The sequence below is a fragment of the Bubalus kerabau genome, chromosome 3, assembly GCF_029407905.1.
Source record: "Bubalus kerabau isolate K-KA32 ecotype Philippines breed swamp buffalo chromosome 3, PCC_UOA_SB_1v2, whole genome shotgun sequence".
Classification (NCBI taxonomy): Eukaryota; Metazoa; Chordata; class Mammalia; order Artiodactyla; family Bovidae; genus Bubalus; species Bubalus kerabau.
In genome coordinates this window covers 118959447-118979168 of record NC_073626.1, presented here as the reverse complement: position 1 = coordinate 118979168, position 19722 = coordinate 118959447, and the positions used below count along the sequence as shown (strand labels likewise).

Below are 19722 nucleotides of genomic sequence, written 5' to 3'. Positions count from 1 at the left end.
AGAACATTGAAGAGAGTTTCCTGTGCTGTACAGTAGATCCTTGTTGATGATCTATTTTATATATTATAGTGTATATACATTAATCCCAAACTCCTAATTTGTCCTTCCTCACCACATTTCCCTCTTGGGTAACCACAAGTTTGTTTTCAAAGTCTGTGACTCTGTTTTGTAAATAAGTTCATTTGTATCTATTTTGTTGTTTTAGATTCCACATGTAAGTGGTATCATATAATAAATTTTCCTTTCTGTCTTACTTAGTATGAGAATCTCTAGCTCCATCCATGTTACTGCAAATGGCATTTTATTCTTTTTTATGGCCAAGTACTATTCCATTGTGTGTGTGTGTATGTGTGTACACCACACTTTCTTTACTCATTCATCTGTCGATGGACATTTAGGTTGTTTCCATGTCTTGGTTATTGTAAACAGTGCTGCCGTGAACACTGGACACTCCCTAATTATGGAGAGAAGCCAGGCTACCTAAATTCAGGGCCTGATCAGCTCTGGCATTGGCTGGGTTCTTATCTGCCTCTGGACCTGTGCCCTTGATGTTCCATCTTTGTGGCATGCTTTGCCCTTTGATATTCACAAGGCTCCCCCATCCTATCTTTCTGGCCTCTGATACCTTCTTACCACCACCCTCCCTTTATTCTCTGTCCCTACTCAGCTTTATTTTTTTCCACAGGGCCCATGGCTAGTTGGCATTATTGTAGTTGGATAGTTGCATAGCTATTTGTTTATAATGTGTCTCCTTCCATTAAATATCTGTAAGCTCCTCCAGGGCAGGAACCTTGTCCATTTTGCTCACTTCCCTATTCTCAGCCCTGGCACATATTAGGTATTTAGAATAGTATGAGTGTTTGTTGAATGAATAAATGAGTATTACCTGGGACAGCAAGTATCAAGGTGAGAGGTTATTATATGACATGGATTTGACAGCAAATGAGAAGGAAAGCTGTTAGATTAACTTTCACTTAGTATATTCTTTCCTGCCCTCCCGCACTCTACTGCAGTGGTTATATTGTCTTCCTTAGGATTTACCTTTGCCTGTTAATAAATGTTTATCAGCTTTTAATGTTATCCTTTTACTCCCAGCTCTAAAAGATAATGAATATGTAGCTTCTTCTTCCTTCCTCCTCTGTGAGTTATATCAGATTTACCCTGCCAGGGATTACATTTACAACCCAGTTTTAAATAATAAATCCCAACTTGTTTTATTCTTACTCCTACCTTTAAGTAAATTTGCTGTTCTTTCCTGGGTTTTCCAGGTGACTCAGTGGTAAAGACTCTGCCTGCCAATGCAGGAGATGCAAGAGACGTGGGTTTCATCCTTAGGCCTGAAAGAGCCCCTGGAGGAGAAAATGGCAACCCGTTCCAGTATTCTTGCCTGGAAAATCCCATGGACAGAGGAGCCTGTGGGCTACAGTTCATAGGGTTGCAAAGAGTCGGACACAAGTAAGCATGCATGCCATGTTCTTCCCTAGGCCTTTGTTATTGTTTTCCATTCATTTCTTGGGAGGCTGCAAAGTTCCTCCTCTGATAGTTTCTTCAGGATAGGCTCATGGAAACAAAATGCCTTAAATTCTTGCATGTTAAAAAATTTTGGTTTATTACCACTACAATGAATGATAGTTTTCTGGGTATAAAACTATTGAGTGACAATTTGTTTCCTGTGGACTAACTGCAAAGGTATCCTCCTACTGTCTTCTAATAGTAAATGATGCAGTGTTAATGTTTGAGGTCAGTTTCATTTTTCCTCCATCATATGTGAGAGGTACCTGGCTGCCCAGAGATTCTTTGTCTTTGAAGTCTTACAAATATACCAGATCATGTTTTTCAACTTTTTCCTGGATACTCTGTGACCTTCAATATATCTAAGTCTTCTATTTATAGGATGATTTATTGAATGATATCTTCAAATATTCTTTTATGTCCTTTGCCAATCTTCTTCTCTGTCATTTCCTCTTAAATCCCTTCAAACTCTTCATTTATTTCCTTACTAAGTGTCTTACTTTTTTCTTTTTTTCCTTCATTCTTCCTGTCAATGTCCTTTCCTTTCTATTCTTTTTTGTATTCTTAGGAATGTCTTGTTTCCCTTGTTCTGTTTTCAATTTTGTCTGTATTTCTATAATGGTTTTATTTTCTTTTTTAAAAAAATTTCAGTTCTTTCCAGATTTCTGCTGGCTTATGCTTCAAATTCTTGTTTACAACATTTCCCATGAACTCTTACATATCTGCTTTATTGTGTGTATGTGTGTGTGTTTGCTTCATTATGTTTTAAAAAATTCATGGCAAAGTACTTAGTCATTTTTTTTTTTTTTTTGGTATCTGCTCCCTGGAAGATTGGAGTGGGAAATGGCTACCCACTCTAGTATTCTTGCCTGAAAAACTCCATGGACACAGGAGCCTGGCAGGCTACAGTCTATGGGGTCACAGAAAGTCAGATACAACTGAGCACACATGCAGATGCGTGGCAGGTACACAAGATTGTCCTTTGCTATTATTTTTCTTGTTCTTTCCCTTATTTTCCTTGTAATATTTTTATAGAGCCTGTACTAGTCTTTTTTTGATTACTTAGTTTTGAATTAGGTAAAAATTTCCCCCCAGACCAGCTATTTATAATTTGTAGGATATTTGTATAAAGAAGAAATTGGTATTCAAGGAGGAATTTTCCTTCATTCCAGGGTTTGAGCTTTCACTTCTGTCTAGCCAATGAAGACCAGTGAATCTGTTCACAGTGTCAGTTCTCTCTCCTCTCATCATGTGGAATGACTGATTTTTGCATACAATGACACTTCTGTGTGGCTCCTTATTCCACCTAGCCTCATCTGCTTCTAGAAACAAAACCTGATCCAGAAAGGTTCAAGCTGACAGCATTTTGCAACCTGTTTCCTTCGTGTTGTTCAAAACAAGGGATTGTGATTCTATACCTCTCAGTGTGCTACTCATCTTAGCGGGTATCTTTTGTGCTCCCTCTGAGATGGCAGCCTAGGGGTACTATCTCTCTGCTCCAGCCCTCCATTCTTTTATGTTCATAGTTCCATGTCTCCTGGGCTCATCAAAGGTAGAATTTGTGTTTGGGTCTTGGTTCAGGGTTATTGTTGAAAAGGAAAGAATGGATGCTAACCGTGTACCACGTTCAAAGGGGATGACCTCAGCCCTTTTTGAGCAATCTCTCTGTTAATATAAAGGGTCTGTTTTCCCACACTTCTGGTTCCCCAGGAAGCTACTGTTTTCTTCTCCCTTTCTAGCCCTCTCTGGGTTTATGAGTGAGATCAGATTCTTTGTTTGCAGACTGTTTTTCCCTGACCTGTCTCTGAATCCCCACTGTGCCGATAGTCCCTAGTGGGCATATCATCTATTGCCTTGTATTGCACCATCTTTTTATACGTGTATACACTTTGTTAACTAAATTGTCGACATCTGAGGGCATAATATGGGGCATGAATGTTCTACGCCCTTTGTAGTACTACTAGCACAAGATAGATGCAACATCGTGTTTATGGATTATTCCCTTATTGTTATGGTTTGCTATGGTATTTGAAATACTTTCATTGTGCCTCATGAATTCTGAGTTTGTGTATTTTGTTCCTGGGCTGCCCTCTTACTGAATTAGATAGCTGTGTATTTGGCGTGTGCTATATATGCTATATACATGTTCATGAAGATTTTATGAACGTGAAGATATTGAGAAGATTCTACAGACACTGTCACTGTTAAAAAACTATGAATAAGTATTCTCCTTGATTTTAGATGATACTCGTCAATGTTATCAGGAATAACTTTAGCTTTTAGTGTCTCAAGGAGTAGGTAGGCCAGTGCTCCTTTTAAAGCCAAGCTCCCTAGGTAGAGCCTTCGTCATCATGTGATGATGTTCTTGCAGACTTCATCCTATAAACAATAGTCACATTCCAGAGGGTCAGACCTATAAGTGAAAGGGTCACCAGGCCAGTGATTCTCACAGGGGCTCTGAACTCTCCTTAAGTAGAGGCATTTCAAAACCCAGGATTATAGGATTAATAGTTTGAAAATCAAACAGAAGTCCTCCATATGCTAAAACCTCCAAGGAATATGTCTCCCCATATCCACTCCTACTCTCAGATTTAGTCCAATGTCTGTGCTTTTTCTTAGGAAGCAGGCACAGGGAAGGATGGGACTTGTTCAAAGTGATATATTTCTTGGGCAGTTTCTCCCAACCTCCTTTACTACTCTTGCCCTTCATATGATAATCCAGAAACCACAAATGGACACTTCCTCTGGATTTGATGTGTCTGAAGGTCAGCTGTTGCTGAAGTAAGACATGGTGCCTGGACTGGGTTGAGTGGAAGGACAAAACACTATTTTAGGAAAAAATAAGAGCCATTGAAGCAGATTGGAAAATGTGCATTTGACACCAATCAATGAGCCTGTGCTCAAGCTGAGATGTTCAGATATGATAAAGAGCTAGAGAAGCTAAAATGGTAATTTAAACCAGAGTAACCTCTTTGACCTCAACCAGTTGGAGACTCAATGGAATAAACCATTGCTTCTTCAAATGAGAAAAAAAAAAAAAGAAGGGAAAGGTTAATCTACAATTTCTTGGAAAGAATGCCTAAAACATGATGGATTTGAAAACAGAGTTTAAATTCTCTTTCTCTCTTTTTTCCCCTTACTTTCAATGTCTCTAATGCTGAAATAATAATCTTTTAAATTTCATTTCATATCTATAAGGCAACTATTACTGTAACCCCAGGTGGGAAAGAATGCATAACTACAGAGGAGTACAGCAGATCTGAACTGCGGCTTGGTCTGAGTTAAGATTTTGGGTAGGTAGGTGAGCAAAGCCAAAGCAGGCTGCCATGGACATCCTGGAACTCATTAGCATAGCCCGAGTCTAGCTGATGGGGAAGTCGACAGAAGCGAGGGATGGCGCATATGAGACCATGGGGTTTGGGGATGAGAAGTGGGATGTACAAGAAACAGAATGAGTGCTGATCCTGCCAACACAGATCCCAAACCACATGACTCCTTTGATGACTCTTGCCTTAGAATAATGATGTAGGACCCTTGTGGGCATTATTCTCATTGTATAGATGAAGAAAATGAGATGCTAATAAATGAAGTGGCTTGCTTGTACTTCGAAAGTACCTCTGACAGAGCTCTACATAAAGCCCTTAACTCTGGGCTCTCTCCTTACAATGCTTCCATAGTACATCACTGCATTCCCGCTTTCTCTGTGTTCTCGCCAGCAGACACTTCCTAAGTACTTGCTAAATGCCTAGCATCCTGCTGGAGGTACTGCTATAAAAAGTTGTTACATGAATTCCAGCCTAAGAGGAGCTTATTTTAACATATTATTGGGTACATTTTCAGCTTTGAGAGTGACATGTCACATTTCAGCAAATTTGGAAACTAGCAAGAATAAGAAACATTTAAAATAATTACAGCCTGTGAACCCTACTGTTATAGTCATTTGGATCTATGTCCTTCTGGTCATTTTCCTTATACATTTAGCTTTTTAAAAAATCTAATGAAAATTATATTACACCTTCAATTTTATTTCTTGCTGTTTTTACATAGCTCTTTGTTGTAAGTAATTTCCCCCATAACCACTTTTGTGGCAGTAAAATATTTGCAAAGAGCTTAATCACAAGCAATTACTAACCATAATATTAAAGTGCTTTATTGTATTAATTCAATAAATGTCCATTAAGTGCCTTGTGCCCAAGCTCTCCATTGCCCTGGTTATATTTACCTTGACATGGGCCCAGGGATTGGAATAGCCAGAGCCATATCGGGGGGAGCCCTGCACATGTTAGCGGGACTCTGGGATTTTTTCCTTGCACTTCCTCTGTTAGTGGGCCACCTATAGTACAAACTACATTCGGGCTGGCTGGGGACAAGTTCCAGGCAGTAAGATCATCATAGACTCATCTCCCACTTCTTTTTCTAATTCTTCCTCATGACTCTTTTAATCATCTCCTACTCATCCCTTTGGGGAGGGACTTGCTCGCACACAAAGTTTATGAGGATGGCCAAACACACTCTGACACTGGACAGGTGAGCTGAACAGTTTATGGTCACGTGCACTCACTGCCTTGGGGAAGAGGACATTGCACTGCACGCAGGGCCACACAGGGGCTACCCTCAGGAGCAGAGGACTAGCCTGGGGCTGTGGAAGGCAGCCTTCATATTAGCAGAGGGTCGGGTGGCCCCTGGTTCCTACAGGAAGATGTGATTGGATGGCTCAAAGCCGAAACCTAGACTCAGTAATGAACAGGAACTGCATTTGGTCTGTTTGATAAAGAGGACTGTTTGGTAAGAGAAAGCATCTAATTCTGAGCCTAAATTTTAAATTTTACATCCCAGTGACAAAAACTGCTTCCCCTTTCTCCTGGCCCCTCTGTTTTCTCCAACACATCCCTCTTCATGTTTTTCTGTTTGTTGTTTCAGTACTCTTGTGTTTCTGGCTCATCTTTTAAGAGGCCGATGAGATGGTGGTTAATAGACTCGAAGACAGACACCCTGTGCTCAGGTTCAGGCTTGGGCATACCAGCTGAGTTGCATTAAGCAGATCACGTCCCCTCTCTGTGCCTTGGTTTTCTCATTTGTGAAATGGAGATGATTGTAATAAGACTACTTACCTTAGAAGGTTGTCGTAAGGAGTAAAAGTTAATATATGTAGAGCTTTTAGAACAGTGCCTGATGTGTGCTGTGTTAATACTAATGTTATTCTTATCTTTGCTTGGATTCAGTTTATAAGTTTAGTTGTATGAAGGGAATAATAATAGTAATATTCTGTTCTTTTCAACTTTTCTCCATACTATGTCTCCAGGGCTATAGTTAGTTATAGTCATTTATTTGTAAATTCATCTGTTTATCTGTTCAGTCAAGAGGCTCTGTTGTGTACTAGGCACTGTTCCAGGTGATACAATCCATGCAAGAACAAGACAGCTTAAACCTGTCAGGAGCTGAGGCTTACCGCCCATGGTGAGGTAGCCAGTGGCAGAAAATGGGCAAGTAAATGAATAGAAAGGTAACTATGCTGGTGTTGAGAGCTCTGAAGGAAGAAAGAGACATAAAGAGAAGGCCATCAGAAGGGCACTTGAGTTCCCTTGTGCAAGGCAGCTGGGAAAACGCAGGGCTTTTTTTTTTTTTTTAATTTGGAGAGAATTCTGTTTTATCATGAACTTCTCAAGTGGCACAGTGGTAAAGAATCTGCCTGCAGTGCAGGAAACATGGGTTCACATGGGTTTGATCCCTGAGTCGGGAAGATCTCCTGGAGAAGGAAATGGCTATCCAATCCAGTATTCCCAACAGAAAAGTCCCATGGACAGAGGAGCCTGGTGTGCTTTAGTCCATGGGATCGCAAGAGATGGACATGACTTAAACACTAAACCACCACCACCGCTTCTTTTATTTTGAGGGTGGTCCAAGATCCCCAGAGGGCCATCAATTTTCTTTTTCTTTTCTTTGGTGATAGTCACAAAATTCATGAATATTGTCTTCCAAAAAGGGTATATATTTTCTTTGTCTTCTCTGATATCTTCCTCCTGCCCTCCATCTTCTTTGCACCCTGCCAAGGAGGGGCTTGTTGTCTCAACTGAGTTTATGCATCAATTTTGGTCTAGAATCAGGAAAGTGGACAGAGAAAGATAGAGACAGAGATGTAAGAAGAGACGGAGAAAGATTTACTTTGGAAAGTTAAACTCAGCAGATAAAATGAGCTTTGCATGAGTGCAGAGACTCAGAAGAAACACAAGCCCCACTTTTACTTATCAGTTATTTATTGATACATAACACGCCACTTCAAAATTTACTAGCTTGAAATGGCAATGATTTCTTGTTCCTCATGATCATGTGGGTAGTTAGCTATTTCCTCTGCAGGTTTTCTGAAGGCCCAGATGGGTTCACTTACATGTCCGGAAGTGGATGCTGGCAGCATCCTGGGCACCTTTGCTGTCCTCTACCAAAAGGCTGGACCAGCTTCCTATATTGGCAGCAATTAAAGGCAGTGAAGGTAGAAATTGCTCACCCACCAGGCTCCTCAGTCCATGGGATTCTCTAAGCAAGAATACTGGAGTGGGTTACTATTTCCTCCTCCAGGGTATCTTCCCAACCCAGAGACTGAACTCTCTTACGTCTCCTGCTTTGCCAGGTGGTTTCTTTACTACTAGCACCACCTGGAAAATCCACTGGATCCTAGGCTCTGGAACCCATACAATGTCACTTGTGCCACATTCTGTTAGCCAAAGGAATTCACACCAGCCCAGATTCTAGCTGGTGAGACAGATGTTAAACTAAAAAAAGAAAGAAAATCCCCTAGTTCTTTTATTGAAGCAGTGATAAGAAAGCTGCAGAAATGCTATATGAGCACATCTATGAGGAGTGACACAATAAACTGTGGAACATTCTGACAGAGATGGGAATACCAGACCACCTGATCTGCCTCTTGAGAAATTTGTATGCAGGTCAGGAAGCAACAGTTAGAACTGGACATGGAACAACAGACTGGTTCCAAATAAGAAAAGGAGTACGTCAAGGCTGTATATTGTCACTCTGTTTATTTAACTTATATGCAGAGTGCATCATGAGAAACGCTGGGCTGGAAGAAGCACAAGCTAGAATCAAGATTGCCGGGAGAAATATCAATAACCTCAGATATGCAGATGACACCACCCTTATGGCAGAAAGTGAAGAGGAACTAAAAAGCTTGTTGATGAAAGTGAAAGTGGAGAGTGAAAAAGTCGGCTTAAAGCTCAACATTCAGAAAACAAAGATCATGGCATCTGGTTCCATCACTTCAGGGGAAATAGATGGGGAAACAGTGGAAACAGTGTCAGACTTTATTTTTCTGGTTTCCAAAATCACTGCAGATGGTGACTGCAGCCATGAAATTAAAGGACGCTTACTCCTTGGAAGGAAAGTTATGACCAACCTAGATAGCATATTCAAAAGCAGAGACATTACTTTGCCAATAAAGTTTCATCTAGTCAAGGCTATGGTTTTTCCTGTGATCATGTATGGATGTGAGAGTTGGGCTGTGAAGAAAGCTGAGCGCCAAAGAATTGATGCTTTTGAACTGTGTTGTTGGAGAAGACTCTTGAGAGTCCCTTGGACTGCAAGGAGATCCAAACAGTCCATTCTGAAGGAGATCAGCCCTGGGATTTCTTTGGAAGGAATGATGCTAAAGCTGAAACTCCAGTACTTTGGCCACCTCATGCGAAGAGTTGACTCATTGGAAAAGACTCTGATGCTGGGAGGGATTGGGGGCAGGGGGAGAAGGGGACAACAGAGGATGAAATGGCTGGATGGCATCACTGACTCGATGGATGTGAGTCTGAGTGAACTCCGGGAGTTGGTGATGGACAGGGAGGCCTGGCATGCTGCGATTCATGGGGTCGCAGAGAGTCGGACACAATTGAGTGACTGATCTGATGAGGAGTGACAGGGGCTTCCCAGGTGGCACAGTGGTAAAGAATCCACCTACCAATGCAGGAGATGCAAGAGACGTGGGTTTGATCCCTGGGTCAGGAAGATCCCCTGGAATAGAAAATGGCAACTCACCCCAGTATTCTTGTCTGGAGAATTCCATGGACAGATGAGCCTGGTGGGCTACAGTCCATGGGGTCACAAAAGAGTCGGACATGCCTGAGTGCATACTCTGCTCAGTTGTGTGACAGGAGTGACAAGCCCAGCACCAAATCATCAGTTGAGTTGATTTTCCTCTTCTTGGATGAGATGACATATGTGTAGACAAGGCTTTTGGTGTTCAATTGTGCAGAAAAAGTTGAACACAGCAGACCTGCTACTGCCATCCTTGGACAGGCCTGCTTGCAAGTGGGTCCTTGGTTAATGTGTGGGAACCTGGATTTTAGGAGGGATCCCACTGTCCCTGCCTGTTGAGGATGGTTTACTGTGTCTAAACTGTTTGTGTAAACAAGGTAGCTTATGCTAAACCCCTGTTTTCCTTATGGGAGTCTAGAATTTTAGTATCTGTTAGGCAGAAGGAACCCTTGTGACTTGTCTTCAATACAAATCTTGGGCACTAAGTGTCTAATTAGCTTTCCCAGGCAAAAGAGGGCACATGTGTTGCTGAATTATGTTATGAATGTAGACTGGGCTCTGTGTGACCCCTCCTGGGAGGGAAAGAGCAGAAGGAAGCTTTTGCATGAATTCCTCCAGACAGTCTGTGTCTTTTTCCCTTCTATTTGACTGCATGTCCTTTGTACATCCCTGTAATAAATCACATGCTCAATAGCTCACTCCTGTCCGACTCTTTGCGACCCCATGGACTATAGTCCTCCAGGCTCCATGTCCATGTAATTTTCCAGGCAAGAATATAGGAGTGGGTTTCCATTTCCTATGCCAGGGGATCTTCCTGATCCAGGGGTTGAACCCGTGTCTCCTGTATTGGCAGGTGGATTCCTTACCACTAAGCTACCTGGGAAGCCTGTAATAAATCATTGCCATCGATAAAACCATATGGTGAGATCCATGAGTGCTTCTAGCAAATCTGCCCATGTAGGAATGGGCTTGAGGATTCCAACACTCTAATCTTATTCTGTTATAGTTTTGTCTTCAAAGCAAATGGGAGCCAATTCCCAGGTGTCATGGGGCAATACCAGAACATCACCTGGGGGATGTTTATACCTGTGCAGGAAGCAATGGCAAGTTTCCTTGGAGTCAAGAAGTCCTAGTAGCAGGTTTGGTGGTTCTCGAGCAGTGTTTTGAAACAGTGGCTTTTCACTTGCTGAGGGGCAGAATTTGTTTGGATTTGTGAGTGTAATTTAGTTAATTGGTAATAAGTAGGTGGTAATTTATTTATTTATCTATTTTTTTATGTAAGTTTATATATTTTTTTCATTTTATTTTATTTTTAAACTTTACAATATTGTATTGGTTTTGCCAAATATTGAAATGAATCCGCCACAGGTATACATGTGTTCTCCATCCTGAACCCTCCTCCTTTCTCCCTCCCCATACCATCCCTTTGGGTCATTCCAGTGCACCAGCCCCAAGCATCCAGTATCGTGCATCGAACCTGGACTGGCGACTCGTTTCATACATGATATTATACATGTTTCAATGTCATTCTCCCAGATCTTCCCACCCTCTCCCTCTCCCACAGAGTCCATAAGACTGTTCTATACATCAGTGTCTCTTTTGCTGTCTCGTACACAGGGTTCTTGTTACCATCTTTCTAAATTCCATATATATGCGTTAGTATACTGTATTGGTGTTTTTCTTTCTGGCTTACTTCACTCTGTATAATAGGCTCTAGTTTCATCCACCTCATTAGAACTGATTCAAATGTATTCTTTTTAATGGCTGAGTAATACTCTATTGTGTATATGTACCATAGCTTTCTTATCCATTCATCTGCTGATGGACATCTAGGTTGCTTCCATGTCCTGGCTATTATAAACAGTGCTGCGATGAACATTGGGGTACACGTGTCTCTTTCCCTTCTGGTTTCCTCAGTGTGTAGGTGGTAATTTAGAATATATGGAAATGACTGGTTCCCTCTGTACAGACTCTTTCACTAAAGAAGAAGGTACTGATTGAGACAAAAGTGAAACATAAAAGAAGCCACTCTGACCTGGTCAGAACTGGAAAATCACCTGGAACAAATCTGTAAGGACAGCTTATTGGGATTGTCTCTGAAGAGGTCCTCTTTGTCCCCTGCTTCTAAACCAGGTTCTGGGCACCACTGAACCCATCAGAGCCCAGTGGCTGCTGGGACATGTAGCTCTGATAGAGGACAAGTCAGCCCCTGCCACCCTGTGCCCTGTCTCTAGCCCGCTGTTCTGGGATGCTGGCAGTGAAGGTGACCATGGGAGTGGGATCGCTGCTGGCCACCACCAGGTCTTTGTTACAGCATTGCTGTTTCCTGGGGAGTCCCTGGGTGCCAGAGAACCTGGTGACCAAAACGCATATGTATCTCCCTCAGCAGGTTTAAGGTGGAGTTCATCCAATGTGTGAGGATTGCCACAGCTTTTGAAGGAGCATTTATTTCTTGATATTTGAGAATGGAAGGAAGAGTCTATAAAACAGCTTAAAATTTAACACAAATGCATTCATTTTCTTACCCTGCCACTTAACAGCTATGTCACCTCAGGTAGATTAATTAACCTCTCTGGCCCATAATGTCATAAACTGAGCAGTTATACAAGAAGAACGGGGTAGTGTGTATAATGCATCTAAATACCTAGTATAAAATAACTTAAATTTGAGTCCCTTTCAGGTAATAAGAATCTAAATGAAAAGTTTTTCTTTTGTTTATACATATCAGTTCAGTTCAGTCGTTCAGTCATGTCCGACTCTTTGTGACCTCATGGACTGCAGCACGCCAGGCCTCCCTGTCCATCACCAACTCCTGGAGTTTACTCAAACTCATGTCCATTGAGTCGGTGATACCATCCAACCATCTCATCCTCTGTCGTCCTCTTCTCCTTCCACCTTCAATTTTTCCCAGCATCAGAGTCTTTTCAAATGATTCAGTTCTTCACATCAGGTGGCCAAAGATTTGGAGTTTCAGCTTCAACATCAGGCCTTCCAATGAAAATTCAGGACTGATTTTCTTTAGGATGGACTGGTTGGATCTCCTTGCAGTTCAAGGGACTCTCAAGAGTCTCCTCCAACACCACAGTTCAAAAGCATCAATTCTTTGGCGTTCAGCTTTATAGTCCAACTCTCACATCCATACATGACCACAGGAAAAACCATAGCTTTGACTAGATGGACTTTTGTTGGCACAGGAATGTCTCTGCTTTTTAATATGCTGTCTAGGTTGGCCATAACTTTCTTCCAAGGAGCAAGTATCTTTTAATTTCATGGCTGCAGTCACCATCTGCAGTGATTTTGGAGCCCCCCAAAACAGCCCCCACTGTTTCCACTGTTTTCCCATCTATTTGCCATGAAGTGATGGAACCAGATGCCATGATCCTAGTTTTCTGAATGTTGAGTTTTAAGCCAACGTTTTCACTCTCCTCTTTCACTTTCATCAAGAGGCTCTTTAGTTCTTCTTTGCTTTCTGCCATAAGGGTGGTGTCATCTGCATATCTGAGGTTATTGAGATTTCTCCCGGCAATCTTCATTCCAGCTTGTGCTTCTTCCAGCCCAGCATGTCTCATGATATACTCTGCATATAAGTTAAATAAGCAGGGTGACAATATACAGCCTTGACGTACTCCTTTTCCTATTTGGAACCAGTCTGTTGTTCAGTGTCCAGTTCTAACTGTTTTTTCCTGACCTGCATATAGGTTTCTCAAGAGGCAGGTCAGGTGGTCTGGTATTCCCATCTCTTTCAGAATTTTCCACAGTTGATTGTGATCCACACAGTCAAAGGCTTTGGCATAGTCAATAAAGCAGAAATAGATGCTTTTCTGGAACTCTCTTACTTTTTCGATGATCCAGCAGATGTTGGCAATTTGATCTCTGGTTCCTCTGCCTTTTCTAAAACCTGCTTGAACATCTGGAATTTCACAGTTCACGTATTGCTGAAGCCTGGCTTGGAGAATTTTGAGCATTACTTTATTAGCGTGTGAAATGAGTGCAATTGTGCAGTAGTTTGAGCATTCTTTGGCATTGCCTTTCTTTGGGATTGGAATGAAAACTGACCTTTTCCAGTCCTGTGGCCACTGCTGAGTTTGCCAAATTTGCTGGCATATTGAGTGCAGCACTTTCACAGCATCATCTTTCAGGATTTGAAATAGCTCAACTGGAATTCCATCACCTCCACTAGCTTTGTTCGTAGTGATGCTTTCTAAGGCCCACTTGACTTCACATTCCAGGATGTCTGGCTCTAGGTCAGTGATCACACCATCCTGATTATCTGGGTCGTGAAGATCTTTTTTGTATAGTTATTCTGTGTATTCTTGCCACCTCTTCTTAATATCTTCTGCTTCTGTTAGGTCCATACTGTTTCTGTCCTTTATCGAGCCCATCTTTGCATGAAATGTTCCCTTGGTATCTCTAATTTTCTTGAAGAGATGTCTAGTCTTTCCCATTCTGTTGTTTTCCTCTATTTCTTTGCATTGATCGCTGAGGAAGGCTTTCTTATCTCTTCTTGCTATTCTTTGGAACTCTGCATTAAGATGCTTATATCTTTCCTTTTCTCCTTTGCTTTTTTTTTTTTTTGTATATTGTGACAATATACAGCCTTGACATACTCCTTTCCTGATTTGGAACCAGTCTGTTGTTCCATGTCTGGTTCTAACTGTTGCCTCCTGACCTGCATACAGGATTTCTCAAGTTAATAGTGGCCAAATTTTCTGTAATGAAGAAGCATTTTCTTTGTAATGAGAAAAAGAGAATTAAAAAAAGCTTAGAGTTTAAAACCCATTTCTTGCCATGACTCACATGTGTTTTTCTTGAAGTGGGTCTTTTCTGGGTCACCCATGCTCTAACTTTGGGTCTCTGTGAGCACCTACTGTTCATTTACATCAATAGGGGCTTGGAAGGATCCATTTCTTAACTGAGTGACTGAAGAACTATCTGTCACTGACATAGGTAGAGTACCTCAATTATTTTCTCTATTTTTCAGTAATTATAATTTGAATTTTTTTCATCTAGAATTATTTTCTCTTGGCAGGTTCTACCAGGATATTAAAAAGAGAGAGAGAGAAAAAAATCCTATTCTCTCTGTAAGGATTGTCCTTTTTCCCCCCAACTTTATTTTCCTTGTGATTTCATTTTTGTTTCCCTTCCAGCTAGTGATGAAATGCACTTTGCAGGAGAGGTCAGGAGGGCTTCAGTAAGTTCTGTAGCACTAAGGACCGACCATTCATGGGGCCAGGGTCAGCTGAGTTCTGTGGGCTGTGCTAAGAAAGTCTCTGGGGTGCCAGCCTTCTAGACTGCTGTCTTGAAGGGCAAGTACAAAGAAGGCAGCATAATCCCCTGGCTGGTAGGTCTGAACCTTTTTAGGAAAACTCCACACATACACAGAGTGAGCTGAGTAAGAACTACTGTGTGTAAATTAGTTGCCAGGTCTCCTCTGGTGTCCTCTTCAAATCTGCAAAACTACATGGATGGAGAAGGACTGTGGATTTCAGAGCTGTATTTTTCCTGGAAAACTTGCAGGGAGCAGAGAATTGTCTCCACATTCTAACCACACCTGCCTCAGACAGTTGCCTTGAGTCTGCTCCCCCTGACTTGTTCTGTTGTTATACTTATGTTTGTAGAAATTCCCCTCCCATACTAGACTATGACCTCACTCTTCCTGCATGGCAAGGCTGCTCTCCATTGTCATGTTTCATATTTTTTAATGTGTTGAAAAATATCTGTCAAAAAATGATGCTTGAGTATGTTCACTAATTGGAATGCCAGGGATGCCCAGGGATGCCCTGGGAGAAAAAGAAACGTTAAACAGCAAACATCACAAGAAATTCCTTCCAGCCCATTTTAGAGCCACATGGAGCCATCATAGTATCTGTCTTTATAGGAAGCTCAAGTGTTGAGAGTAAGTCCATAGGCAGGGATTGAGCACAACTCATGCCTAGCTGAGTACTGGCCATTAGGGGCCGTTCAGAAGCTTCAGACATAATCTATAGGCAAGTTGATGAGCTATTATGGTACTGCTCATGGAACTTCAGTGGATACTACAGGCAACATAAAATCTAGTGCTAATACTACTATGTGTAAAATAGATAACTAATGAGAACCTGGGACTTCTCAGGTGGCATTGGGTAAAGACCCTGGCTGCCAATGTAGGAGACATAAGAGATGCAGGTTTGATCTTTGGGCCCGGAAGATCCCATGGAGGAGGGCATGGCAACTCACTCCAGCATTCTTGCTTGGAGAATCCCATGGACAGAGGAGCCTGGTGGGCTACAATCCATAGGGTCACAAAGAGTCAGACACAACTGAAGTGGCTGAGAACACACGGCCGCAATGAGAACCTACTGTATAGCACAAGGAATGCCACTGAGCATTCTGATGACCTAACTGGGAAGGAAATCCAAAAAAAAGAGGGGATATATGTCTATGTACAGCTGATTGCTTTGCTGTACAGCAGAAGCTAATACAACATCGTAAAGCAACTATACGCCAATAAAAGTTAAAACAACAACAAAAAAGGCTCTATAGTACTGATGTCAGCTAAGGCAGGGAACCTAGTGGCCCAGAACAGTTGGAAGGGCCCCTTTCAGGAGGCTAGAATGAAACTGGGATCCAAGGGTTAAGCAGTGTCCACATGGTTTTAACTTTTTATACCTCTTTAGAGTGAATCAGCTGCCACATCTCTTAAGCCTTGAAGAGTTTCCCAGGAGTGATCAGATTTCTCAAGTAGCCCTGAGCTAATAAATTCTAGCTGTGCAACTCCATCTCTTTCTCACCCTGCCCCAGGCATCCTTTAGGATGCCTCCCGTTTCTCAAAGCCTCAGCACCTTAGAAGTCCCCTCCCCAGTGCTCGGTCTAATGCTTAACATAGTAGGAGTTTCTTTTCTCTGCTAAGTAAAGCTGATCCTTGTGCCAGCCCCACAAAAATACACAATCTTCAAAATTAAATTCTACCCAACCAACATTTATCAGGTGTCTCTGGTTTCTCTCTGTGTATATAACCTAGACACAACAGTGAAGTTTCCCACCCTCAAAGGAGTTTACCCTCTAGACTAGGAGAAAATATAACTACCTTGCAAGATAGAATGAGAGAGAAACTATAACAAAGGAGGATGAGATGAATCCCAGTGGGGAAAAACTTCATGGAGGCAGCAGGCTTGGGGTTAGTCCATAAGGAAGACATGGCACAGAATGTACAAATATGGAATTATGGGGTGGGGGCAGAATTGGGGTTGCGCATATCATGCGGAGGGCATGGTGTGAATGGACATGCAGAGGTGACAGGAGTAGGGTGTGGTCCAGGTTTGGCCCTTCCCAAGGAGATCCAACCAGTCCATTCTAAAGGAGATCAGCCCTGGGTGTTCTTTGGAAGGAATGATGCTAAAGCTGAAACTCCAGTACTTTGGCCACCTCATGCGAAGAGTTGATTCATTGGAAAAGACTCTGATGCTGGGAGGGATTGGGGGCAGGAGGAGAAGGGGATGACAGAGGATGAGATGACTGAATGGCATCACCGACTCGATGGATGTGAGTTTGAGTGAACTCCGGGAGATGGTGATGGACAGGGAGGCCTGACGTGCTGCGATTCATGGGGTCGCAAAGAGTTGGACACGACTGAGCAACTGAACTGAACTGAGGATGCGAATGGGGGTCATGGCAGTTAAGACTGGGATGATGAGTGGAGTTTGGAATGTGAGGTTGAGAGATGGGGCCCTATCCTTGGGGCAGGGAAGATGCTGGCAGAATTTTGAGCAGATAAAAGCCATGAATTTCAAGCTGACTTTTTCAGGCATGTGTTTGGAATGGAAGGGGGTGGGTTGTGAACTCAGGGTGGGAGGTGACTGGCTTGGGAGGGACAGGTCAGTGTTCCTTCCGTCTGGCAGTCATCTGGGCAAGCGACAATGAAGGCTGTGAGTAGAGTAGGGCAGTAGTCCTGGAAAGGAGGGGACAGATGAGAGAGAAGAGAGGGGACATTTTGCTGGTCTTTTCTTCTCCCCAGGTGAGCTGATGCTGTCACTTAGCAGTTGTTTTAGAATTTCAGGAATCTGCAATGCTTTTGCCTACAAAGAGAACACTGCTTTTTTTTTTTTTTTTAATTTTATTTTATTTTTAAACTTTACATAATTGTATTAGATTTGCCAAATATCAAAATGAATCCGCCACAGGTTTACATGTGTTCCCCATCCTGAACCCTCCTCCCTCCTCCCTCCCCATTCCATCCCTCTGGGTCGGAACACTGCTTTTGAGATGTGACATTGAGAGCTAGAGTCCGCCTGGCTGGGGAGTCGGTTGGTTGGAACCCCTGGGGCGGCATCTCTGGGACTGGGTATCTTAGCTTCTCGCGGGCGGCTCCCGTTCTCCCCGCCTTCTCCTCTAGGTGGCGCCACGCCCTCGCTACCGCCTCGTGTGTGCCGCCGGCGCCCCGCCTTCCTCCTGGCAGGCAGACCCTGTGGAGGCCAGGGAAGAGGAGTCTCCCATTTTAATCTTGCAGCACTTGGCAGCCCCCACTGACAGATCCTATTCGAGTTGAAATGAGTGGCTGGGGGCAACTCATACATAATTTCCCTCTATTTAGTGACTTCCTCCACCATGGGGTCTGCATGATTTCTGTTCATTTAATTAAAGGTTATATTGGCAAATTGTTATCCCCGGGAGTGTGGGTGTGCAGGGAGCATTTCTGGAATGCATGGCAGGGTAATTCCCTTTGCCCTTTATTGCCTCTGCAGGCCATGCGAAATTGAATCGCAAATAGCACATTTTAGAAAGGGGCTAAGAGACTGAGGCCTGCGCTTCCTTTGGCTTTAATGAGAGACTGAGAGTATGTCTGTAAAGAACCCCCTGGTTCTGCAGGCAGAGCTGAATAGCTAGTGGGAAGATCGCCTCCCCGCCTCCACCCCTTCCCCTAGTCCTGGGTTCAGCAGCCTTCAATCCTGCCAGGAGCTCTGAATCCACTAGCTGGTTCTGTCCTTGAAACATCCAGAGGGCCCATTACTGTTAACGGAGCCTCTTCCAAGCACCAGCTAGAGACGAGCCCCACTTACACTCAGACTGGATCAAAGTCAGGGGGTGATAGGTCTCCGGGGTGCCTGAAACTCCCAAAGTTCTTGTGCGTGTGGGAGGTACCAACAGGTAGACCCTGTTAGGGCAAAGTTGTCCTCTAACCAGAGCAGATGACAAAAACCTGTAAAGTTCAGAGGGTGCAAAGGTCCTTAAACAGTGTATTGAGAAGTGATGGGGTGGGTGTGCGCTGAAGCCCCAGGAACCACAGAAGAGGGAGTGGTTTCCTAGAACATTCACCTCCACGTGGGCAAAGGCAGTGATCTTGAGTAGTTATGGCTGCCTCCAGTTTGGGAAGTGACTGAGGTTGAGGGATTGGGATAATGCCTTTTCCCCTGGCGATATCCTCACAGTGAGGAGAGCATTTCCACAGAGCAGGGGTGTGGGGCTGCCATCTTGTGAGCAGTGGGGAGTTAGGGATGCTGTGGAGGGAAAGGATGAGAGTGGGTGGGTGTTACTATTAAGCTGTGTAGTGGGTAGACTGTGAGAATGTGACGTGGAAGCGAAGTCTGGAGGAGGTGAGGGAGTTAGTGGGGAAGATGTCCAGGGGAAGACTTCCAGGCAAAACGTACCATGGAGGGGGCAGTGTGGAGATGGCACTCCCTAAGGCAGGAGTGGGCCCGGGGGATGGCGGACTAGAAAGTGGGACTGCAGCAGCATGGGTAGGGAGGAGAGGCCAGAGAGGTGGGGCTGGGGACACGTACAAAGTGCTGTGTTGGCTGCCATAAGGAGGTTGGCTTCTACTGTGAGCATAATTGGGAGCCTTTGGTCTGAGAGACTGTTAAAATTTGGATGACCATCAGCAGACCAGGCATTTTATAAGCTCTTGCTCTGGATTTCTGACAGAAGTATTGCAAGCAGACTGGAAACTCCTATCTGCAGAGTGGCTGTATCTCCGTGAGGATGAACTGATGCAGCTTCAGATGTGAAAGGGGCTGAGTGACATCAACCGGCCAGCAGGCTGGTCTTTCCAAGCCATCCTGCCCTCTTAAGAACTCGGCATCTATCTGTGCTGCTGACAGATGGGGCATTCAGTGGTGGCAGGAGTCCGTGCTGGTCTGCCCATGAGAAGCTGGCTCACAGTGTCCACTAACATCGTCTTGTCCAGCTTGGGTCTTGAAAACT

At 43.4% G+C, this 19722-nt stretch overlaps 1 protein-coding gene across 10 annotated transcripts in view; it reads left to right on the top strand.

Moving 5' to 3' along the window:
- The window catches only part of GPR39 (G protein-coupled receptor 39), a 205859-nt gene that overhangs the window by 49613 nt on the left and 136524 nt on the right, over positions 1–19722 (top strand). The window contains exon 3 of one of the 10 annotated variants that reach the window (XM_055572853.1): positions 1269–1455. The exons of the other annotated variants lie outside the window; for them this stretch is intronic. Coding sequence (XP_055428828.1) covers positions 1269–1455 — 187 coding nt within the window. The remainder of the gene's footprint in view (positions 1–1268; positions 1456–19722) is intronic. 10 annotated transcript variants of the gene reach the window in all.